The sequence below is a fragment of the Hetaerina americana genome, unplaced genomic scaffold (assembly GCF_022747635.1).
Source record: "Hetaerina americana unplaced genomic scaffold, ioHetAmer1.1.p SCAF_2, whole genome shotgun sequence".
Taxonomy (NCBI): domain Eukaryota; kingdom Metazoa; phylum Arthropoda; class Insecta; order Odonata; family Calopterygidae; genus Hetaerina; species Hetaerina americana.
This window is the reverse complement of record NW_027286763.1, coordinates 62,203,878-62,225,391: the sequence shown is the minus strand read 5'-3', so window position 1 is coordinate 62,225,391 and position 21,514 is coordinate 62,203,878. Positions and strand designations below refer to the sequence as shown.

Sequence of the window (21,514 nt, the reverse complement as noted above, 5' to 3'; positions counted from 1 at the left end):
TTCGAAGGATTTTGAAGATGCAGGCGATGGAATGCTGAAGACTGTGATTGAGGAAAGGACGTTAGGCAAGCAGGGTAGGGCTAGGAAATTGCTTGTTGGACGTAATGAACGACGTAGTAATGCATGTGGCATTGAAGAATAGTTTATCCTGATATAAGTTGCCAGATTGTGTCTAGTTACATGCAACTGAGACATGAAGCGGTGTTCAGCCTGTGCCCATCTATATCTTCTTTAAATGGTAGACTACCAAATGAAATTATTTATATTAGGTGTCATTTATGTGAGGTGATTTTTGTTAAGTTTCTGTGGCACAGTCAATTATCTTTCCATGATGTATAAGAGTACTCCTTTTATATTTTCATCGTAATCATTCTAATTTTATATGTCGTGCAACGAGCCTGGAATTGGTGATACTTGAAAAAAGCACTGTTGATCATCTCATCCTTTTTAATTTGAATGACTCTGGTTTACAGAGTGACTTTTTAATGAAAGCGATTACCTCAAGTATTTAATTCATTCATTTTAAGAACTGCCTATAAGTTTTGAAGGCATGGTATTACATTTGTTTTCAGTAAGTTTCAGCACCATGTTTACGTTTAAAATTAAAGTATGTCAGTCGTCGAGTTTCTTTATTGTCTGCCAAAAACTGTGTATATTTAAACAATATTTTAAATTTGCTTTTAAAGTACATCGTATTTAATTATAATATCTAATACTTGGATTTAAATAACTTCTCGTCCAGAACATTGCTTTTAACTTGCAGAGAATCAATGGTTTTAAGATGTGCTCGTAAATCCTGGCCTTCTCTCCGCGAGAAAGGGCAAAGACTCGTAAAATCTTGAGCCGAAGAAAAGAATCAAGATCAAATCTTGAAGTATATTGATTGAGTCTTAGATTTTCTTATATGCCCAAATAGAAATCATATGTGAATGGCATTTAAAATGAGTATTGGGTTTCTGAGTAGGATTTACGAGTTTATATTACGTCAGTCATGTTTTGTTTGACACTGTTTTGATACAGCGAGGAGAAAGCACTTATCATTTAGAAAAATACCACAAATCTGGGTGCCGTACAATTCGTGAATCCTTGACAAACGGGAAATAGATAAAATCTTGTGGATGAAGGCTTCTCGGGTTTCGCACCAGGTCAGGTTGGGTAGCACCAACGTTTCGACAGCTAACTCCGCCATCGTCTTCAGGGTGAAGTGACATTGCCGGGATTGTGCCCAGTATACTACCTTGATCAAAAAGTTCCCGGAATATCCACCGTGTGGCGCTCCCATCGTTCCGATTTGAGTTCTGTATTTTTTGTTAAATTGGTACATCTGTTGTTGATATTCCCTTTAAATCTTAGTGTCATAACTTGACATTTGCAAAAGTTACGTAGCCAAGAGTACATCTATCTCTGTGTGTGTTGGCGATTTTTTACAATTGCAGAAATGGATTTAAATTTGCAACAACGAACTTGTATTAAATTTTGCGTAAAAAACGGATTTAGTGGCGCACGGACGTTGGAAATGTTGGAAAAGTGTTTCGGCAACGATTCTCTAAAAAAACGGTCGTTTACCAGTGGCACGAGCGGTTCAGAAGTGGTCGTGAGTCAATCGAAGATGATGAACGCAGTGGCAGACCATCGACATCGAAATTCGGTGAAAAAATTGATAAAGTAAAAGAAATGTTGGTCAATAACCGCAAATTAACCATCAGAGAAATAGCGGAGGACTTGAACATTGCCTATGGATCCGCCCAAGACATTGTGGTTAATGATTTGGGTTTCCGTCGTGTAGCAGCAAAGTTGGTGCCAAAAGACCTCAATTTCATGCAAAAAAGAGACCGTGTTGACGTCGCAAAAGACATGATTTGCGAGGCTGAATCCGATCCCACATTCATCAAAAGGATCATTACTGGAGACGAGACGTGGGTTTATGAGTACGACACGCAATCCAGACATCAGGCAAGTGAATGGCGTTCACCAAATGAGCCGAGACCAAAAAAACCACGTCGTTTTCAGTCAAAAAAGAAGGCAATGCTGACGGTTTTCATGGATTACAACGGTGTAGTGCATCATGAATTTTTGCCAGAAGGCCAGACAGTAAACAAAGAGTATTATTTGGGCGTTATGAGACGTTTGCGTGAAGCAATTCGCCGAAAGAGACCAGAAATGTGGGCAGAAAACTCGTGGATTTTGCACCATGATAACGCACCGTCGCACAGTGCTATCATTATTCGTAATTTTTTGACGAAAAATGCAACAAATACCATCCAACAGCCACCGAATTCACCTGATTTGGCTCCCTGTGACTTCTTTCTGTTCAATCGAGTTAAAAAACCATTACGGGGAACGCGTTTTAGCAGCCGAGAGGAAGTAATGGAAAAATCGCAGGAAGCACTGATGGACATACCGAAAACCGACCGTAACTTTTGCAAATGTCAAGTTATGACACTAAGATTTAAAGGGAATATCAACAACAGATGTACCAATTTAACAAGAAAAACAGAACTCAAATCGGAACGATGGGAGCGCCACATGGTGGTTATTCCGGGAACTTTTTGATCAAGGTAGTATATATGTTCGGCGTGGGGTCCGCTGTCTCGTGATTGGTCGAGACGCTTGTTCTCTCGATTCCGTGATTCCGCGATCTTTTTGAGTACGGGTTTCCATGCGTTACTAATCTGGAATCCGTTGTCTCGATTTACCAGGTTCTTGTTCAATCTTATGCGGACTCCTTCTCGCCTCAGATCATTCTTCAGATAAAATCTTGAAAAAAACTTGGGGGAAACCTGAAATGAAGAAGTAAAACCTGTAATGTTCGAAAGTTAGTGTTATTATATCGGAAAATAGACGGGAGATAAACAAAAGAGAAAGTGACTGGTGCGTAGGCGTGAATTTTATTTCCTAAACTGGAATTTGTTTCGCTAGACTGTGGTTAATTTCGTCCAATCTATGCTCGTTGAAGGAACATTCGTTTGGTTGATCAGGTTAACCGAATTTCGTGACATGAAACAACTGCCTAACTACCTTTGTGCTACAACTGATAAGTTATCGTTAATTAATAACACCATTGAATGGGAATTCTTCATAACGGGAATGAATTTTTACTAAAACTAACTGCTTACTAATATTCTCCTGTAATATCTCTCATTTGTATTTCCTGTTTGTTATTAATAAAATTTCAGACTTTGTATTTCCTGTATGTTATAAATAAAAAACGCAAAAAGGGTGTCAAGACTCGGTTAATATTTTAGGAGAGGCTTAAAGAAGTCTAGAAATTCCATCTAGGACTCCAAAGCATAATGCGTAAAGAAGAATAAATTTAAAATGTCGTAGTGGGATTTTCATTTAGCTGAGTCATGCAAGTTTAAATAAGATTTTTATTATTTACTCTCTGATCATAAACATCTTTGCTACGGATTAGTATTCTAAAATATTTACGCCTTTAAAGTTAGAGGTTTTTTTTCTTACATTCAGGATATAAGATTGAAACAAGACGTTGAAAAACTCATTTTTAGCCTTGGGGACATGGGATCAAATTATCACCCATCTTCCAAATGACTACTGAATTAGAAAATTATTTCTTTGTCGTATTTGTCTTACTAATGTTATTACAGCAGACCAAGAAGTTATGATAAATTTAAAATTAGATCAGATTTAGCACCAGGTTTGCCAAACCTTAAAACTATGATTACCTAGTCGTACTGCGAATATTGATTCTCGACGCTGTACTTCTGCTTCGCAGGCAGTAAGCGAGAAGTTTGTACGGAGCGTAAAAATTTTTGAAGCATACATCAGATTCTACATCCATAATGCATTATAGACAGAGCACGGGATAGCATGTCTTGGAGTGCCACTTAGGAATAATAGGCAAAGTGCAAGGAAGTTTCGGTAGTTGTCCCTACATTATTTCACCTGTTCAAATTATTCACAATTTTTAGTGAAATACTATTCCATGATTATATTAAAGGTGTTTATATTGTTTCTATTGCTTTTAATGCATCCATTTCTTATTTCCGTTTATTTTATTGTGAGCCCTAACTATTTCCTAATTTAAACATTGTCGCCCTAGTCCTCAACTCCATTGCGCCATTTATTTATCACACTCTTTGGATAAATCCGTTTCTCGGCCCCTTTCCTTCTATTCATAATGACATTCCTTCTTCCTTCCTGGCTTCTCTCTCTCGCTCTCCCTCATCTCCTCACAAATTCATTGCCCGCTTGACCCTTGTCTCCTGCCATCATTCCTTGGATCACTGACCTCATCCCTTCACCGCGCTGAGATTCGATCGGCCCTTTTTATACATCACATAGTCTCCACTGTTCTCATACATATATAATTCGGAACCAGTTCTGTTTCCTCGCTCCAGTGAATTCCTGAACCCTATTCCTGAGCGGGCCGACCACATCCTTATTCCTTTCGTAAAGGAGACTAATTTGCATCAATCCCTCAGGGAACTCAAAATACTGTCATTTTCTTCTTTTCGGTGAGCGAGTGGCTAAGTTGTGCATTATTTTTCAAGACAGACAATTTTTCTCCGAGGGTTTGGATTACGGTATCTATATAAATATGTAAGATGTACTACGTAGAAATCATGATCAGAACCCCATAGCGTAATCTTATTTCTAGATAGGTGATTTTATCTCATTTCTACGCGATAATTCTAGATATGATTTGAATAAAATTATTCCATGCCAAACTGCCTAAATCCATGTATTGAAACCCCTGGCCTAGTATTAATTTTCCCTTCACGTTAGCTGTATCGTACAAGTAATAATATAATGATTTTTTACAGCTTTACGCCCCTTAGTGATAAGCATATCTTACTTCTTGAAGAAAGAATTTTTTTAATACTTCATGATCAAGAGTGAATAGCAATAAAACAAATTGAGTTGTCACAATTGTTCACTAGTTTACCTTTCTACTAGCGTATTCTTTCATTTCATATTTCTTTTTTTCCATTACTATGACTGAGCATTTATAATGCATTGAAACTGTAGGCAAAAATCAGCAACATTTCGCAATAATATTTTTTTAAATCAGCAATATTTCATATATTACCGGCAAGTTTTACTGCGGGGATCAGGGATCCCAATCATTAGTTAGAGAAGTCAAAATTATCAGTGAATTGATTATTAAACCCTAATTTGTAAAGATGTTGTTATGTTTAAAATACCCTATGATTTCATTTCAAGTTAATTTTGATAGTTAAATTTTCCAATGACTTGTCAGTGCCTATTAACTTCAATATAATTTTGAAGCCTCGGCTAAATATGTATGCCGTGAATGAAGTAAATATTGTTTATTTGAAGTGTTCATAATCAATCAGTATAATTTTAACAATTGATAAACGACATATTTCGAACAAACATTGATGAAATGCACTGAAAAAACTGTTTTCAAAGTTCACTTTAGAGTAAATATTTACTTAGTGATAACTTCTTGCTTTTGTCAGTATTTTGTACGCAAAAATTGGCAAAAGAAATATTTTGACACAAATAGTTAGACACAAGAGAAGGTAAAGCCAGCAATATATGCTGTTAGTTTGAATAAAAATACTGTCAGAGGTTAAATCAAAGAGTACAAATATCCTATATGCAGAACATTATTCTATATTCTAGATGTAGAAGAGATATCTTTCAACAAATGGGAACTCTACCTCCTCCAGGCTGTAAAGACATGTCATTATAATAGGACATCATTTTAATGACAGACAAAAAATACTTCACCACAGAAAGAAGGTATCACCATGAATGTATTATATGAAGTATATAAGAAAAAAATATGATACAAATCTAAGTAAAAGAAAAATGGAGGTCACTGTGCATCTAATCTTCAATGAAATGCCTAAGGATTTGATTCGATTGAAGTCAATAAATGAAGAGAAAAGGAAAATAAAAGAATGGTTGTTACATGGGAGGGAAAAAAACTTGCCACATAATGTAATTGTATAACTTGCAAAATTTAGTGATACATTTTTTGTTTATGTCTGTCAAGCCAGAACTGACTAGTTTAGTAGGACCAGAAGTAGTTAATTCAATTTGTACTTAACTCAATTTATGCTGTTATTATACATAAGGAATATTGTATGCCAAATATATTTTGTATTTAAATGTTCTATTCTATATGATAAATAAATTTTTATGTCATAAGTTAAGTTTGTTAGAATTTCAATACTTTATCAACAACAGCTATAATTATCTCGGGTAGCCTTCAAGGTCTTTTTATGTGTTACCACCCTAAGTAACAAGTACTGTCAAGCTCTCAGGGAAGTCTATTTTCTTCTTTTTGAATGGATCCTTGAATCAAAATACACTTGCATTGTCTCCGTCTTCATGGTTTGCCATGAGATGTCCTTCTGGTTTTGTAGCCGCTTCTCTTTTGTTGTTTGGACCCCTATGACTACCACTCTTTGTACCCTGTCGGCCTGTTCATCTCTCACTTTCCACAGACACCCCGCTGACCTAGTTCGTGTGTTTATTCTCTCCTAGGCCCTCTTCCGTCTCGCGCTGGCACTCTGACTGCCTCTCTCTTCCACTTTTTGGTTGCAATAAAACACTTTCGCAGCAATACTCCTTTTTTGTGTTCTTTTTATAAAATTCACTGTGTAACATGAAAATGTGCTTCAATATAAGTTCCTACATGCTATGTGCTATCCTTTTTCCAGCGGTTTTTACACAGTAGGTATATTGGAAATTAATGCGTCACTTAATAATCCTTGAGCATATTTTTTACAATTCGCAGTTTTCACAGTTTTAAATGAATCAGTTTTCATTTGATATTTATTGTGAACGAGTTGTCTTTAATTATAAAAGTTTTTACTTTAATTTTGTAATTTTTTCTGCAGGCTCAATGTCGCCCTATGTATTTGTCACCGAAGTCGCACTGTGGAATGAATGATATGTGGCGTAATGTGGTAGCACAGGCTATGAATAGAATTTTTATTTTCTCAGTTTGAGGAATGAAATGAATGGATACATAGGACCACAGGGCAAGTAATAGAAAATAGAAACGGAAGATTACATTAATGCTCAATTCAGAATCTTTCTATAATAGTAGGAAGGGAAATATGAGCAGAGAGCCTTTGATTAAAAGTAGGAAAGCATATTCGTTTCAGTTCACCAAATCGTTGGAAACAAGCTCTACCAGTTGTGGAATTTGCTTTCGGCGTATATGAGAAGAAAATGGCCATCTTATGGGATGTCAGGGTAATAAGGCTCGGAAGAACTCATCATCTGTCAACTTTAATAATGATAGCGCTAATAATGGTGAGAGCACCAAAGTCAATAAGTCACCCATCACTGTACTACTAGAGATAATTAAATGTGATTGATGAATCGAAAATGAAGACCTTGATCGTGAGTAAGAAAATAAATAAGAAGGAATGATTTAGAAGGAATCGTTTTAAAAAATAGCTATTTCATTGGCTATTCATGGAATTACTATAAAATATTATGGATGTAATCTACGCGACTTATCACATTAATTTGTTCTTCAAAACAATTTTTAAAATAAGCTAGGAATCGAGCATTTTCATGTTTTTTGAAGAACAAAAGTTAAAATATTTCAGTTCAATATATGTGCCTGTGAGGGTAAAGCTTAAGGCGTGAGGTGGAAAGGAAACGAAAGATAATAAATATTTTTTAGCGTTTAATCATATTTATAAATAGGTATTATATCTCGTCTTGATGGACAGTGTTCCTCTAAAAATTATCGAGTAACTCGAGAGAAAATATTAAAAATATTTGATTTAAATACATTATAAAATTCAATAATTCATAACATTAAAATTGTATTACGTCTTGCATCACCGTTAACTCTTCTTTAATGACTTAATCAGTGTTATTTTTTACTTCAAGAGACCATATGAGATCCTATTGGAGGGGAACAGATTCATTATTTTATCGTCAGCAGTATTCAATTATTTTATCTTCTTGGAGAATTTCGTCCATGAATTTTCATAATAAGCACTACGAAATGTATGGCAAACATTTTTTGTTCACTACTCAAACCACTGTTTTTTAACTGAATATCATTCAAAATTCTCTTGTATACATGCATACGATGACAATTTACCATTTTATGCAATCGTTGATGTCTTATTGTTTCATTCATTTCATCGCCTTACTCATTCGTTACAGCGTCACTTCAGCAGCTGCCATATGCTCCACAGTCACGCGACACCTATTTCCCATTATAGCCATGGCTTGCGTTAAGGTCGCCGTAATGACTAGGGGGTTTGCAAGGTCTGTGAGGTTATTATGCGTAGATTCACTGCGAGGGGCGTGCTGAGTTATTCCATATTTCTTTCTAGCCTTACACGAGAGAGGTCTCTCTGCATAACTAAGAAAAAGAGCCTTCTAACGAGGAGTGTTTTTTTTTAAAATTGATGAATAGGCTTATTATGTCCTGTTGGGAAGTTAGGAAAGATGGTAAGCTTGATATCAAATGAATGCATTTATAAATGCATGAAATAATCAGCAAAATTTAATAATTTTAACTTACAATGTTTCTACTGCTACTATTACTGATAAACTATATCGTATAGTGCAGTTACAAAAATAAAATTCCGTACTAGCCATCCCTAATGAAAACTGTCTAGTGTCCTCGTTCCTCATAAGATTCTATTAGAACTTTAAGGAATTTTAATTCAAAAGAATGAGCATTTTTTCATCCTAGTGTTATTATTCTGTTGATCAATCATTTAAATTCCAGCTCTTAAAATTTTACTGGCATAAAGGTATTAGAGTATGGAGTATTAAGTTGAGTTGATTTTTTTACCTAATAATGAAAATGTAAAATTGATGTTGAATTAATAATGATTTCATAATATCAATGAAAATATTTCAATTAAAGGGAAAATATGCCATAATTGCCGTGGTAAAATAAGTTCTAATTATTGATACAATAATTTTGATTTTTTTATGACTGTCAAAAATATATTATTCAGTTGCCTTCTAAAAAGACACTCGTACCTTTTCTAGGGAATACTTCAATTGACAATTGCATGACTGTTTACTCAGGAGCAATATTAAGTGTCTCCTTAATTTCCATTCCTGAATTACTGACTTAAATGCTAAAGGAATAATATGAGTCTCAAACACTTAGGCTGTTGAAATCCATCGCAGTATTCGTGGATTATTTTAACACCACCAAAATTGTTGACGTTTCATGATCTATTAGTTTAATAAAAAGAGGTTCTAATTGCATGAACACTCATCTCCAGATCAGGTCGCGTATTCCATCCAAATTTTTTTCATGGTCCACCAAAAGATAGTGACCAATCACATTAGCACTGTTTTCATCTGAGTCGGAGTAGTTTAATAAAAAGCAGTATTCATTGTTTTGCTCAGTTTGCTATCTCGGTCTCATAACGATTTGGTATGTTCAATAACATATTTAAAGGAATTCTGTGATGAATGAACGAGGTTGGCCATTAAGGATCCCCTTTCTTATTTTTCCTTTCGCTTTACCGACCTTGGTATTTTATCCATCCACCATTCACTTTCACATTGCATTCCGATCCACTATTTCCCCACTTTAACTTTCTATATATTCTCGAGAATTCCACGTATCACTCATTGCATCATTATCCCCTAAAGGGAGGTTTTCCATCCTCCTTTTTGCTCTCACTCTTCCTTCTCTTATAAGTATCATCCACTCTTCGTCTCTATGCCATTATTCCTTCCTTCCATTTCTAACTCGTTGTTCGGTCTCCGAGTTCCTCTTGAGCATCGTAAAGAAGCTAAGTAAATTGTCTCGTGAAAATCAAATGGTATTGTTCAAAACTAAAGTTAATATTTCATACAATAAATTTCTAAGTTTAATAGGAAAGCTGCATGATTTCAATCGTCTCATCAGTTCCTCTTTTGAGCCTCTAACAATTCAAGCATATTCCATCCGTATCGATATTTTTTTCCAGACAGACGCTGCGAATTGCTATTCTGTTGGGTGAATATATCCCTTGCGATTCGTCATTTGATTAAATTCAACCAAGAAAACTACAAACTCTATTTCATAATGCTCGTAAAAACTTAAGATCCCAGTCCATAGTGCCTACAATGAACAAAAATCCAAATATCTAGTAAAATTCTTCCATAAAGGTTTACTACAAACTGATTTAAAGTCATCAGTTATAGAAATTTACAGCTGAAGAATTCCTAGAAAAATAGCGAATTTCAAGAGCTTAGATTTTTGTAATTGTAACTTTCACGGGAGTTCAAGTTTGACGAAGGTTGTAATATGAATAATCATTGATTTTCTGGTTTACATTCACGTATTTTTGGCATATTTTGGAAGAACCTTTGGAGCACTTGAACTAGAACATAGTAATGTTTAAAATTCAGCTTATTTTAGGACAGGTGGCTGAGAACCTGTGACTATACCTTCTGATTAAATGATTTGGCAGTGTTAAAATTTATGCATTACATTATTTCAATGTAATAATTTTAGAAAGTAAAAATCATTCGCCTTGACCGGGATTCTGACATTGTTGCACTGGAATGCTTATTAGCGGATGACTCCGTTGAAAGTTAGTGCTGCGGCATCTCCCGTAGTTTTTTTGTAAATTACAGTATTAAATTATTTTAATAGAAAAATATGGATAATTATCCATTTATTTTTGTTGGTACGCCATACGAGTCCAATACTGCATCCCAAGTGTCGATTTTCATTATTTTACCTACCCATCAAAAATGCATGGATAATTTTTTTCTGATTGTACTCTTCTTCTTTCTCCCTCTTGGGCATCAGCGTGACGGTGGTCCAGGGTTCCCTTAAACGCTCCGGATCTTCGTCCGCTGCGGCGGCGGCCTCGGGAGCGTCGGCGGCGGCGGCGGGGGCGGGTGGTGCCGGTCTCTCCGCCCCCTCCCACCGCCTCCTGCCCCTCTTACCCTCGACCCCCCTTCCGGCAACCGCCGCCGCCGCCGGCAAGAGCCGTCTCCAGCAACCACGGATGAGTCTGCTGGGAAAACCTCTCAACTACCGCGCCAGCCGGAGGGATGCACGCTACCGCCGCCTACAGAGTCGCGTCTACAACTTCCTCGAGCGGCCGCGCGGTGCCCACGCCATCTTGTATCACATGCTAGTGTGAGTAGAAATATGGCCTCCTTCCGCTTGATAAGTTTATTCTCTCAATTATCAGAGCAAAGAAGGAGCTGGCGCGGCACTCCATATGGTGGCTCCTAATACGTGTGAATCAATATACCTAGAGAATTTTCAGGAGATTGTTGATACTCAAAATTTTTCAAAAGGAAAATTCGATAATTCGCTAAGTGTAAGCGATAAGAAAAATTTTTGTAATATTTATATTCAATAAGCACTCGAAGCATTTCTATGAGTACCTTTTCCTCGAAAGAGACCACTTGTTTTGGGACGTTGTTGCCAATGCCCCTTGTTTGAACTGACCCGTATAACTTTAGTATGAATAAATTTCCCTCGTTTGCCATCCTCGTAAGATCATAAGATATCCTAAATTGCCATCATAATCGAAACGTCGAATACTAATGCTATGTTAATTACTTTTATAAAACTTAAAATTAGTTTTTCTGAAAATTATGTACATAATGAGTAAAATGTTGGGCATTGACCGCCGGCATGCAGGATTCCGACGACGATGGTGTATATTTGCAGCCACTTTATTGTATATCTATGTCAATACTATGACAAAAATATAGAAAAAGTTTGTAGGCATAAATTTGGTAACATGTAGTTTAGATATAGAAAATCTCTAAAATTCATCGTCATTAAAAATAAATATTTGAAACTTGTGACAATATTGACACGCCATTTAATAGTTCATGCACCATCAAAAGCGCATGCAACAATGTTATGCTCAGTTTATCCTTTTGGCATTATAGCATTTAATATGTATTAATCCTAAAATAGATTCTATATCAAAGGTAAATTCTAAACAGGCTAAAATAAAGTTGGGTTTTTGCGGGTCATTTCCGCTTGAACTCTAACTGAGATATATTGTTGGGAGAGATTCAAAGGTATCGTCCATATTCACAACTTATTTATTTTATAGGTGTACAAGAAGCATATTCATTATTTTACAAAATTAGCAATTTTAATTAAATCTCAAGAGTTGCACAATGTGCTGTCGAAACCTCTTGAACTATTATGTTGATTCTCTTGAACCAGAAGCTCCAAGGTAGTACGGCAAATACTGAAAAGTATAGCCATCAAACTTGTGTTCGTTCACAACGTTTGTATCCATTTATTAATAAAATATTTGTGCGGAAATAATATCTGATTACAAAAAGATACGATTTAAAAGTATCGCGACGCGTAGAGCTAAATATATGGCAGGATGAAAAAATCTAGGAACAGGAAAGCGAGGGTCGACAATGATAAGGTGAAAAGGGGACCAAGAAAAATGTCGAGGTGATTGAAGAAAGGAGAGGAGGAAGCACGGAATAGAAAGTAGGCAAGGAGGGAAAGAGGAGGCTCACTCTCGTCGATCCCCGCCGGAAAGGACTCCGAATCCAGGGAACACTTGTAGAGCCAACGCAAGCGGGAAACCTTTGTTGTGAGAGCGTAGAGCAGGCGTAGGGGCAGAGAGGGGCAGGAGAAGGAGAAATATCGGGTGTATGGGGGAAAAGGAGAGAGATAAAGGAGCGTGTAGTCTGGCAAGCTGATGCATAGAGAGGGAAAGAGTGCGAATGAGGGTCGAAGTGACGAAGAGGGGGGAGAAGTGATAACAGAATGAGACGGGCGAGCGGGAAAATTTCGTGTAGTGTGTAGAAGGGAAGAGTGGAGGCAATGGAGAAAGTTTGAGTGCATGAAAGTGTTGGAAATCCCAAAATGATTAGTCACGGTCGTAAGACGAGAACTCTTTTATGGTCCGCTCGGGTCCAGTTAATGCCATTACTCCCCGCACACATTCCTTTTTTCGTTCTTCAAGGGACTTGAGTTTAACATTCATCACTAAAATGATATAATGGGGAGAGACATGAAGGGAGTACTGTGTAAGAAAGAATGTGTTAAATAATGTACCGTAACATAAGTTATGAAGGTCTCTTAGCATGGGAAACATTTCCATGCTTGGCTATTGCCTTGATTTCGCCCGCATTTCAAATTATTGAGGAGACATCTAACTGTTTTAATATAATAGAGGACCATCGGCAATCTTTTTTGGAAACCGGATGTTTTATTCCTCGTGAATAAATAGAATTGATTGACAAATCAAAATTAATCAGTCAAAATATTATACAAATATCAAGAATTTTCCGATTGTTAATAATTTTATTGCTAAATGATTTACACATAAGTTGACTTATAAAATTGAAAGTTTCATAACGTTCTGCAGTGTTCTTGCACTTTTGAAAAAGGAACTAATAATAGAACCGTCATGTTTTATCGTTCACTGCGGAAAATCCATCATGAGCGGCTATCGGTGTCCGCAAAGTATAATTTTGGGGCTTCGAAACCAATCTACTTCCTCCTACAAATCATCTTTTCAAAATGTATCTACAGCTCTATAATAGCGCACATGCCGCTATATGTATTTTCTCATGTCTTCATAAAACCTTCATCTTCGATTCCTCTTTTAATCCCCAAACGCTCAGAAGTAGCATTTGAAAATTAGTTTTGATATAAAGGTACAGGAACCATTAACACACACTCTCGCCAGTGTTGGCTGTAGCAATAGCGATAGGATAATGGCGATCGCCAATGGCCACCTCGTTCTTCAATTGGTGGAAAGAAGTTCCCCCACGATGCATGGGAAGAGAACGGCGGGAGAAAGGAGAAATGTGGTAGAAGTGGCTGAAAAAGAAAGGCATCGATACATTAGAGCAATATGAGTGAAAAGAATCGAGGGGCGGAACACGTCGGAGAATCGCATTACCAATTCCTGGACCAGGAGGCTCGGGATCTTGATCTTTAAAGAAGGTGATGAACAAAGTAGAAGAGGGTAAGATGGCATTTTTCTCGTTTACCTTGCAGGCATAAATGTTCAGAAAACTTATTTATGGACTGTGAAATTGGTAAATTACGCGATTTCAAGTAAATAGTGTGTCTGAAGTAGGAACATACATCAATGATGTAGGACATATAGTCTGACCCCAGTGAGGTGTCTGTGAGTCTGAACTCAGCGATGGTGTCACGTTAAAAGCACTATTAAGGAGGATAAAAGGAAACAATCTCCTTTAATTATCCTCCAAGAAAATAATGGATATATATTTGAAGCTGAGTGCTGGTAACTGCTGGCTTTGTGGCCCCCTGAGCCGCCCAGCCGCAGGAAGGGCTAGGCTTTCTCGACCGTCATCTAATACTTACAAAGCAAAAGTAGCTGTAGATAAAACATAGAAGAGGAACAAACAAGTTAGAATAAGGATTTGGAATTTTAGGGCAAAGTTAAGGACAAAAATGATAAAATATAAAGCGGAAGATGAAACTATGAAATATAGATATTTTAGGGATATGTGAGGTGAGATGGAAGTATAGTTATGGTTACTGGAGTGATAATTATAGATTAATTTACATTGAATAGGAAGAGAGTAAGCAAGGGGTAATCATAGTATTGAAAAAAAATATCGGGAGAAGTATAGTCCCTGGAAATAGAAAATGACCTGAGATTCAGAAAGATATTGATTGTTCTATATCATACTTAGGCATAGATTTGGGAATGGTGAATTTAATTTGCACAGTTTTCCGGCACGACAAGAAATAATTATCAGCATGAAGCAGACGAATTATGATTGAGTATAAGGATGTGCGATGGAAAAAAACAGGATCATATCATGACAAACGATACCAAGAGCTGCAAACAAACTTCTAGAAACAGTAAAAAGGAATTATTTATTAGAACGATGAAGTGCAGACGAGATTGTTAGAAAGTTCGACGAGAGAAGTAGTTGATGGAATTTAAACATAGAACCACGTAAAAGAGAGTGCATAGGAATAAATAATAAACCGAAAGAAAATGAAACAGTTTCTGGCGTCAATTGGTGGAAATTCTTCATATTGAAATTAAATTTAAAATACTTCGCCTTTCCGCATAAAAAAATTTTTATTACGACCTAGGTTTCGTTATGGTACAACATCATCAATTTCATATGGTATAACATCATCAGATCCGACCTGATGATGTTATACCATAACGAAATCTGGGTCGTAGTAAAATTTTTTTATGTGGAAAGGCGAAGTATTTTAAATTAAATTTCAATATAAACTGAAAGGGCAAACTAGTACAGATAAAGAAGCGAAATATAAGGCGAATTGCGAGTATATCGAATGCCTAAAACGGATATGTGAAACTAGTGTGCTCTAAAGGAAAATTAAAAAACTGTGAAACAAATCAAAAATATATTTTTAAAAATATTTATTGAACCAGTAATAAATGCATACAATTCGTTTAAGTAATTAAACCATTTAGTAAAGATATTAGGCCAACAAATTTTGACTCGGAGAATAGGACATGTATGAAAATTGTTTAAGCCAATCCATACTTGATAGCAAAACAGATAGAGCACTAAGATAACTAATATTAAATAAGGCTAAGGCAATCAAATAGACGAAATTTCCGTGGAAATACTTAAAAGTTTAGAAACGAATAAGAAAGAGTTTTTATGCACTAATTTTAAGCAGTTTTGAGGAAGAAATTTGATCAGAACATTTCGTCAGCTCAATGCCAGTTTTCATCTCAAATAAGAAAAAGGCGGCCATGTGTGAGGAGTATGGAACAAAACATTTGATTTCGCGCTCAGGTAAAGTGGTTCTTAAGATCATCAATGAAATAGTGTAGAGAAGGGCAATGTATTGCAAAGGGGATGAATAGTGCTAGTAAAGAAAGAAGAGAGGTTAGCGTGATGCCATAGCAGCAGTAAAGTCACTAACAGAAAGAAAAATACGATATAATCAGGGTGTACTTTTTCACTGAATAAACAAACATACTATTTTAACACGCAAAAAACCTTACATATAAGTTGGGTATAAGGTTTCAACGCATAGGTAACATTATCAGGTATTACAGATATATATACTATATATATATATATATATATATATATATATATATATATATATATATATATATATATATACACATATATATATATCTTTATAATCTTGCTAGAAAGGGAGGTGAGCTATGGAAAGCATTTTGCGGGAGGAAGGGTGTGTATTGGTTTGAACGCGGCCTAGTGGAGGAGGGGGGAGAGGTGTGGATTGGTACAAAGAAATGATTTACGGGGGAGACGAAGGGACACTGTGTAGAAAGGAAACTGCATCCAAAGTTTACTTGTTTATTTCGTGAACTTCGAGAAGGCGTTAAATTGTGTAAATTGGGCAATATTAATCAATTTATTTCATTGTGTAGGAATTTGTTTATTGAATAGACGACTTTTACTGTATTTAACCTATGCGTGTCTCAGAGTTTGAATGGGCGGGGTAAGACAATAGTTCCCATTATCATAGTCTTTGTAGAAGAAATTATTAAAGAGGCATTGTTCGATCAGTTCCGTTTGCGGATGATCAAAGATATAGTTATTCACTCACTCAATGAGTTTTACGCATTGCCGAGCGCATTCAAAAGTCATGGTGCAAGGTGTGGGATGATAACAAATGTAATTAAAATAATGATACTGTGACTTTCATCATTAGTATCATCATTGGTAATTGGCAAATGGTCAGTTTACGTACATTTTATTTGTCTGTTTTTAAAAAGTATTTTGACCAAAGTGGTCAGAGTATTAAGGGCAAAAGAGACATAAATGCATTCGGCCAAGAAGCTTTCTCGGGGAGTAGAAAATTGATGGTAGGGACGTTGAGTAAGGACGTTATAAAAAGGTTTTGATATTGAGCATGATTTTGCACGACGCGGAAACTCGATCGCTGTAGTAAAATTATAAGAGCAAATAGGAGGCTTTTAGGATGTGGGTAAATAAAAGTTTGGAAAAATTAAAATACTGCAAAGATGGTACGTACGTAGATGACCTAGGAACCATACCTTGGAAGAATGCTAAAAAGAGGCAGTAAAGGTTGATGAAAAGCATTTTGATACATAATTGAATGTTAAAGACCATGATAGATAGAACGTTAGACAAACGAGGAATTGGAGGAAAACGATAGGAATGCTAGACGGAATGAATGGAGGTAGGATGCAAGTGGACTTAGAGAAGAAATTATTGTTTTAGGGTAAGGTCTTATGGGCTTGATAAAGAAATATCGGTGTGTTAAGTTTGTGTCCATCAAAAATATACCGAAGCTGTAGATAAAAAAATGTTAGCCTATGCAATACATGTATTTCTTCTTAAATGGAGCTTTGTCACATTTATCTTGAAATTTCTCAGTAATTTTGGTCGATTGTGCTATAGGATACCGTGTACCAATTTGATGTTTACCTACAATAAAAAAATTAGTTGAACCAGAAAATGCTTCCTGTTAGACTTAGATTTAATCATATCGTATTTGCAAATGACACCTATTTAATTAATGCTGTCCAATGGGGTTTGGGGTCGTAGAATAGGAAATATCTTTGCCCATCGCTTATTGCAAGAGAAAAGTATATTTTCTTTTAGTAGGCCTCATTGCAAATAGTGTAGAATTAAGTGATTTCCACATTTTTCGGGCTGCGTCCGCGTATGTCGTTTAAAAGTACAACAGTTTCGCCAGCTATCCTGCTGGCGTCCTCAGGTCAAGGATGAAAAGAAGCTTGTTGTCCCGTCTTATATAGGAAAAATCCGGCGCCAATACCGGGAAATTTCTTGGCCAATCAGGGAACGTCCTCATATTTGCGCGGGATTATTCGTTTCCACGCACTGTGGAGTGGATATCCATCCTCTCTGTTAAAATTTTTTGGCCTTTTAACGATTTCAATGGCCTCTCTGATTATTCTCTGGAAGTATTTTCCTTCTTTCGCTATTATTTTAGCGTCGTCGAAGAGAATAGAGTGTCCAGGTTCACTCCAGGCGTGCTCAGCGATGGCCGATGCTCTAAACTGTTTGGCCTTGGTTGCCCTCTGGTGTTCACTCATGCGTGTTTTCAGCGCTCTGCACGTTTCACCGATGTACCATTTGCCACAGGAGCATGGCACTTGGTACACACATTTTAAACGACATACGCGGACGCAGCCCGAAAAATGTGGAAATCACCTACTCATCGCCGCGGAAACCTTCGAACGAACAGTGTAGAATTAATTTGCCTTTTCTTTATGATCTTAGAAGATTCTGTCCGAATTTGTGTTTTAACAATCAAAATGGTTAAAATCGGCCCGCGCCTGTGAATGCGGCAATTGAATGCATTTGTGTTATGCGGCCAGCAAACGTTCTAGGAGACAATTCACGTAATTCATTGATTATCTGGACATAGCTTATGACAAATATCCTCGGGTATTTTTATTTCCCTCTATTCTAATAATAAAAATTCATAATTAAAGTTAACTGTGCGTAAAAATAGGGAAATAAAAGGTATTTATAGTTAACGTTTACCGATACATTGGGACCTCGACAAAGATAATGAGTTAGGACTAACCACAAAGAACTATTCCACAATTTTTCCCTGGTAATTTGAAGCAAGGACTTAATAGGAATTAATATTTATCAATTCTTTAAATGTACTTCTTTTACGGTACGTCGTTGCATAAAAAGCAGTGACATCCAGTGATGCTGAACGCGCCTACGCCTGCTTACATGTACACCCCTCGTTATCCACGCTCAGTGGATTCTTCATCCCTAATATAATTTATGCCCATTTTCAATCACGGCGTACGTTCCGAAATTGACTTGAGGTATCTCTCGGGTGCTCATATTCAGGCAAGAGAGAGAGGGAATGAGAGAGAAAGCGAATGGTGAAACGGGGAAAGCTAGGAAGAAATAGAGGAAGAGAGACAGCTCAAAGTGCTGAGTGGTGCTCTGGGGATTGTGGCAATCAGGTGAGCGGAAGGAATAAGGATCTTTTCGAAGCAGAAGGGAGTGGATGTGAACGGGCTGGGGGTTGAAGAGGGAGAGAGAGTCTGGAAGATCCAATTAGGATGGAAGATGAGGCGGAGGAAGGGGAAAGTGGGAGGGTGATAGGATTGATAGGCAGGGGGGCGTGAGGATAGGAAACATAGAGGAGAGAGAGGAGGTGGATCGTATGGGGGGGTAGATGGAGGAAGAGTGAGGAAGTGAGGGAAGGTCAATTTGGTGGAAAGGAAAAGTGGATGTTCCTGAGTATCGATTAATAGGAGAAAAAGGTTTGAAGATGGAAGCGTGAGAGAAAAGAATGGGACACTATGTGTGTTGTGAGTGCTCTTGGAATTGAGATAACTTCGATTGCGACAGAATATCTTCAAAAATATAATTTTTCGGAACTTTGACAACTGAGATCATTTCCGAATTGATATGTTTCAGAGACATTAAACATACATACTAAATGAAATATCAAACCTTACATCAACAATGGTTTAATTTATTATCTCTTGGTTATCTTTATTAGCTCAGTAGTCTCTAAAATAAGAGACTATATCCATGATGCCTTTTTCTTCCTCACAACCAAACTCTCCATCTCAAAATATCTATTTATCTATCTCGTATTCTTCATATGATGAAGTCGAGAAAGTATATTTGAAAAATTATTTTAAGAACATATGTATGCATTATAATAATTTAGAATATTAATTAGAATTTCATTGAGCTAGTGCAATAAAATTTGGAAAATATAGTGTTTTGGTTGCAAGTTTTCGAAAAATATGTAGTTCAATGGAAAGACATTGGAAGTTTATGTGTGTCAATTTGATTGCTATCGTAGAAGAAAGCAATATAAAACTACCTATGCATAACAGTAAGTTTCTTGAGCCTTAAAAGGTTATTATAATAATATTTTACTGAGAATATACCGGGAATTTTGATAACGAACTGCTAATGGCGTATATCCCTCAATAATATATATTCTACTTAAAATTGAATTTACGACCAAGAAGATTGCTTTATTTTATCCATCGTCGTCATTGCTTTCCGAACTGTGAATACCTTTGATATTTTTAAGCTCATTAATTTGTTGCCAATTGTAAGATTACAAATTTTCCACGACACCAAAAAACAGTACTACTCAACTGTCCTCGTTTATTGAACTGTTAAAAGCAGGGAGTAAAATGATTACAAAATAAATTCCTACCCTTAATCACTTTATTTGGATATTAATTAAAATGAAATAATTAATGCATTAATTTGGTGGGCAGAATACCGTAGGTTGTACCAAAGTCTTCAAAAGAATTTGGTGCCAAATAACTGCGTTCACAATGTCTATGTTATCATTTTCAGGAATAAGTCAAGTCAAATTAAAGGTAAATTCTTCATTTTAATATATGAATCTTAAAAAAAAGATCATCATAAGAAATGAGTAAAAAAGTGTGTATCATTTGCATCAAATCTTCATGTGTGATAAACAGATTTAAAATATTGAGATTAATTATCATTCCATTACATATTATCCCATTCCATATTTAAGTAGACATTCAATTAAGGCAAAGAGCAGATTAAAGATACAAATATACCCAATATATACCCTAGGGCTTTGGATAAAATGGCAATATAGTTTTTTTCTTTGTGCAATAGCATTTATATGAAAAATAGTGATAAACATTGCTACAATATTAGCCAAATCAAACGTCCAAACTTTTATCTTTGCTCCACCCATAATCCGATATAATCGTATGTTCTTACAATATAGCACAATTAGCTGGAAGGTTAAGTTTGGAAATTGAGGATATATCTCACGCCAAACTAAGCTGTAAGGAATGTGCTATTAAAATATTAAGCGGTTGGTGGAGTCCCGTTTCGTGCTACCTATCGGGTTCTCACTGATAATCAGTATATATTAATCCCGCTTCCTTGATTTTAGGTGGTTTTAGTCAACAGGTATAACCTGGCGTTTGCACCCGAAAACGTCCACTCATAGGGCCAATCCTCTGCTCATTGGTTAACCAAGCCACTCCAATTGATATTATTCTGGAATATTTTTTTTATTATTTCACACACTATACTTAACTCTTCTTTAGTTCTAAATATATACTTCTGGACTGAGTTAAACATTTTTTGTGCTAAAACATTTTCTGACAAATTCATGGATTATTAGAGAACTATCTAAAAAAAAGTACCCAACATAAGGAATTTGCATAGTAATCATAGGAACGAGATAGAACATGTGTTTCCACTGTGGGTTGGCATCAAATTTCCGTATCCTTTCCTCCATTAACAACTCATCTTAAATTTAAGGATCACAGACCTGATTTCCTCCTTTTTCCCGCCTATCACATCGCTTCGCACAAATTATTAACAATCCTTGTCCTTCGAGGGAATCAATCTGCCCGCGAGCTGTTGGAGAATTGGAGAGGAGCGAAGGGAAAAAGGGGTGTAGTCCGTGAAAAAGAAATCGCCCTCATCTTAGACGTTCGGCAATTCTAGTCTTCTCCACTCAATCCAAACCAACCCACCCCACTCGCTCCAAACACGCTGCCCCACCCAGAAAAAAAGGCCTAGCTCGAAAATACAATCCACTCGCGCCACTGTCTTCCATCGTTTGGGGAACCGTATAGTG

General features: G+C 36.4%; 1 protein-coding gene across 2 annotated transcripts in view; it reads left to right on the top strand.

Moving 5' to 3' along the window:
• Window positions 1-10,817: 10,817 nt before the first annotated feature.
• The window catches only part of LOC139687540 (potassium voltage-gated channel subfamily KQT member 1-like), a 219,209-nt gene continuing 208,512 nt past the window's right edge, over window positions 10,818-21,514 (top strand). For both annotated transcript variants that reach the window (XM_071584751.1, XM_071584750.1), the window contains exon 1: window positions 10,818-11,080. In XM_071584751.1, coding sequence (XP_071440852.1) covers window positions 10,947-11,080 — 134 coding nt within the window. In that variant the 5' untranslated portion in view covers window positions 10,818-10,946. The remainder of the gene's footprint in view (window positions 11,081-21,514) is intronic.